Here is a 4,187-nt window from a genome sequence, read left to right as displayed (position 1 = left end):
AAGGATGCGTACCCCATGCCAAGAATAGACTATATTTTGGACCAGCTCAGGGAGGCACGGTTCATCAGTAGCTTAGACTTAAAGGACGGATATTGGCAGATACCACTGGAGGAAGGCAGTAGAAAGTTCACCGCGTTCACGGTGCCCGGCAAAGGGCTGTTCCAGTGGAAGGTGATGCCATTCGGACTCCACTCAGCCTCGGCTACGTTTCAGAGGGCATTGGACCAGGTGATAGGCCCCGAGATGATGCCACACGCGTTCGCGTACCAAGACGACATCATTGTCATCGGCCGTACCGAGGAGGAGCACAAGCGCAACCTCGAAGAAGTTTTTCGACGGTTGAAGAACGCAAACTTGCGCCTAAATGTGGACAAGTGTCAATTTTTTAGGAAGGAGCTACGATACCTGGGGCGTTTGGTAACGGGAGACGGAATCTGCAGCGATCCCGAGAAAGTGGCGGCCATTAAGGAGTTGCAGCCGCCAGCGAGTGTCAAAGAGCTACGACAATACTTGGGCGTGGCCTCCTGGTACCGGCGTTTCGTAAAGGGATTCGCCACGTTGGTGCAGCCCCTCAGCACTTTGCTGAAGAAGAAGGCCAAGTGGGAATGGTCAACGGAACAGCAACAAGCGTTCGAGGACGTAAAAAGTCGGCTGACAGCAGATCCGGTGTTGGCATGCCCAGATTTCTCAAAGAAATTCGTGCTCCAGACGGACGCCAGCGACTACGGACTGGGGGCGATCCTGGCGCAAGAGACGGAGAAGGGCGAGAGGGTCATCTCATACGCCAGTAGGACTCTGAATAGCGCAGAAAAGAACTATTCGGCGACTGAAAAGGAGTGTCTGGCCATTGTATGGGCTATAAGAAAGCTAAAGCCCTATCTGGAGGGATACCATTTCAAGGTGGTCACAGATCACATGGCGTTGAAATGGTTAAACAGCATCGAGAGCCCAACAGGGAGGATCGCCAGGTGGGCGCTGGAGCTACAACAATACGACTTCGAAGTGGCATATAGGAAAGGGCAGCTGAACGTAGTGGCGGACGCACTGTCCCGACAGCCATTGGCGGAGCGATGCCTGAGAACCACCGAGGAGGAAGCAGAAAAGGGACACGAACCGGAGGCAGAGTGCGGATGGATTAAAAAGGTCAAAGAGAGGATGAAGACGGAACCGAGGAAATATCCGGATTACGTCGAGGAAGCAGGCCGGATATACCGGCACATCCCGCACCGGGCTGGAGAAGAGGAGATAGCATCATGGAAGTTATGCGTACCGAAGGATCTAAGAGAGAGAGTTATAAGAGAGAATCACGACTCGCCGGAGGCGGGGCACGCGGGCGGCAGAAGGACGATGGCCCGAGTAGCCGCCCGATACTACTGGCCGGGGATGCACCGAGATGTGAGGACATACGTGAGAAAGTGTGAAAGCTGCATACGCTACAAACCAAGTCAACTGCAGGCGGCCGGGAAAATGCTGACACAAGTGCCAGAAGAGCCGTGGGCAACGGTGTGTGCCGACTTCGTGAGCCCTCTGCCCAGGTCAAAGCATGGGAATGCCATGTTATTGGTGATGGTGGATCGGTTCTCGAAATGGACCGAGTTGGTCCCCTTGAGAAAGGCCACTGCGGAAGCACTAACGAAAGCGTTCCGAGAGCGCATCGTGTCCCGGTTTGGCGTGCCGAAGGTGGTGATCACGGATAATGGCGTCCAGTTCACCAGTAGAGCTTTTAAGAGGCTTTTGGAGCAGATGGGTGTACGGCATCAGTTCACGGCCCCGTACACGCCGCAGGAGAACCCGACGTAGCGAACTAACCGGACAGTGAAAACTATGATAGCTCAGTTCACCGAAGGGAACCAGATGAACTGGGATGAGAAATGGCCAGAGATAATGTTGGCCGTAAATTCAGGGGTGTCCGAATCCACCGGGTACTCGCCGGCGTTCGTGGTCCAAGGGAGAGAGCCGAGGCTACCAAAGGCTCTATACGATGACGAAGCGCTTGGCACAGGACAGGGCACGCCCACTCCGGATGAGAACGCGGCCAAGTTGAGAGAGGTGTTTCAACTGGTGAGGCGGAATCTCGAAAGAGCGGCGCAGGACCAGGCGAGGTATTATAACCTGAGGAGGAGAGCGTGGAAACCCACGATTGGAGACAAGGTATGGGCCAAGCAACACCATCTATCCAACGCGGCCGAAGGGTTTGCGGCAAAACTGGCCCCGAAATATGACGGGCCATACACCATAATGGATTTCGTGTCCCCGGTCATTTGTAAATTAAAGAAGGACAGCGAGAAACGGACGCGGACCGCCCATATAGGGGACCTGATGCCACAACCCGGGGAAGGAACCCCTAAAACAGGCCCTGGAGCCGAAGCGTAGACGACGCACAGGGAGGGGCATCGGGCGAGGCATACGGAGAAGGGTGGACGAGCACGGAAGACAGAGACTAACGGCAGGGGCAGAAAGGAGAGTCCCAGCGGGAGGCCACGCAGGACAAGGTCGTACGGGATACTCTTACAACTAAGGTTCAGTAAAACTAAGAACCCCGCGTGTCACGCAGGACATGAATCGCCCACAAGGGAGGAGCGGGTGGCCCAACTTGATGGTCAACGCGGTCGCCACCGCGGTCACCATGGGAGAGAGGTCCTTGGCGACGCGGTCAAGGGGGTCAGCAGCAGCAGCGTCAGCAGCATCAGCATCAGCAACAGCAGCATCAGCATCAGCAGCAGCAGCAGCAGCGTCAGCAGCAGCAGCATCAGCAGCAGCAGCAGCACTGGCACGGGCCACAGGGAGCCGCCATCGGGCCGTTCGTCTCGCAGGAGGTGCGCTCTGCGGTGCGAGACGGCATGATGTGGCACGTGCAAACGCTGCACATATCGTGGGCCTCTGGGCCCGCGCCCCAGCAGCCCGGGCAAGAAGCGAGGGAGGCTCGACTGTGGGAGGAGGCACCAGGCCAGTGACGAGCGGGACCCGAGGCGGCGGGCACGGCCACAGGAGTCGACAGGCCCAGCGGTGGCACCCACCGCCGAAGAGGTGCCCGAGGAGGCGCCCGGGAGGACGGCAGAGGTCGAGACGGAGGGCACGGCGAACACGCCAACATCACTGACGGCGGAGGGCCCAGCGGCGGCGCCCGAAGCCGAGGTGGCGGCCGACGGCGAAGCGGATGACGGCGCAAGAGCAACGGCGGAAGCGAAGAAGGACGAGGCCGCGGAACAACACTCATCTGAGCCATGGGAGAGAGGTCCTTGGCGATGGCCGGAACCCGGCCAGGGCGAGCGTCCGAAGCTGGGCCGACAGGCGTCGTGCCCAGGGGAGCGGGCGGAGGCGCGCCGGCCCGAGCTCCAGCGCCAGGCATCGTGGCCCCAGACGAGGTCGGCGGACAACTCACGGTGGCGGGCCGTCAACCGCGAGGAGTGGCCGGCCGTCGTCACGCGCTCTCTCGCGCGGATAAAGCCAACCGCAAGGAAGGTGAAGCGTCTGGTCAACGACGGGGGCGTCCGGTAACGGCTATTGGTGTCCACCGACCGGCATGAGGTATTCCGGGCTAGGTATTGAGGAGAAAAGAAGAGTAGAGAAGAAGAATGGAGAAGAAAGTAACTGAAAACAAGAACAAGTAAAAGGAAAAAAAAAAAACCAAAAAAAAGGGGTGTTTTAAGAAAAAAAAAGGAAGAAAGGAAGAAAGGAAGAAAGGCAAGGTGAGATGAGGAACCCAAGAACTCGGGAGGCTTACCAGATCCAAGGCGAAGCCAGGCAACACGTCGCCAGACCTGGAAGTAGAAAGGGCCAAATAAAAAAAAAAAAAGGGAAAAGGAAGAAAAGTGGGAACCGAAGGAAAGCTAACAAAACCAGGGGGCACCCTAGGGTTAACGCGGCGAGAGGCGCGGATAACTTTCGGCGGCAGGCGTACCAGGTCGAGCGCGAGGAGCAAAGGGCGAGTAGTAGTTGGTCCCCGGAGCTTCAGTTGTTGGCCTCACCGCTAGTGTCAACCGCGGGATCCATGGGACCGACGGTGTCCCCCGTGGTATGGCCGGGGTACACCGAGACGGAAAGTGACCTAGAATTGGTGAGCTGGGAGCCGGCGCCCCGGGGAGAACGCGCAAGCGAGGCGAAGCGCGAGGAGCCCCGGACCAGCAGACGCGAGGAGCCCCACACCAAGCGCGAGGAGCCCCGGACCAGCAGTAGCAAGGAGCCCC

The 4,187-nt window shown here is 58.4% G+C and overlaps 1 protein-coding gene across 1 annotated transcript; it reads left to right on the top strand.

Moving 5' to 3' along the window:
• Nucleotides 1–1,831: 1,831 nt before the first annotated feature.
• Nucleotides 1,832–2,478, top strand: LOC117193596. The gene has a single exon (XM_033398332.1). It carries the CDS (start codon nt 1,855–1,857, stop codon nt 2,371–2,373), a length of 519 nt encoding a protein of 172 aa, XP_033254223.1. The 5' UTR covers nt 1,832–1,854; the 3' UTR covers nt 2,374–2,478.
• Nucleotides 2,479–4,187: the final 1,709 nt, after the last annotated feature.

This window comes from Drosophila miranda, assembly GCF_003369915.1.
Source record: "Drosophila miranda strain MSH22 chromosome Y unlocalized genomic scaffold, D.miranda_PacBio2.1 Contig_Y2_pilon, whole genome shotgun sequence".
Lineage (NCBI taxonomy): Eukaryota > Metazoa > Arthropoda > Insecta > Diptera > Drosophilidae > Drosophila > Drosophila miranda.
This window is presented reverse-complemented; position numbering and strand designations above follow the sequence as displayed.

Excerpts from the sequence above, each read along its gene's own strand:
- LOC117193596 (XM_033398332.1), top strand. The coding sequence starts at position 1,855 with ATGAACTGGGATGAGAAATGGCCAGAGATAATGTTGGCCGTAAATTCA.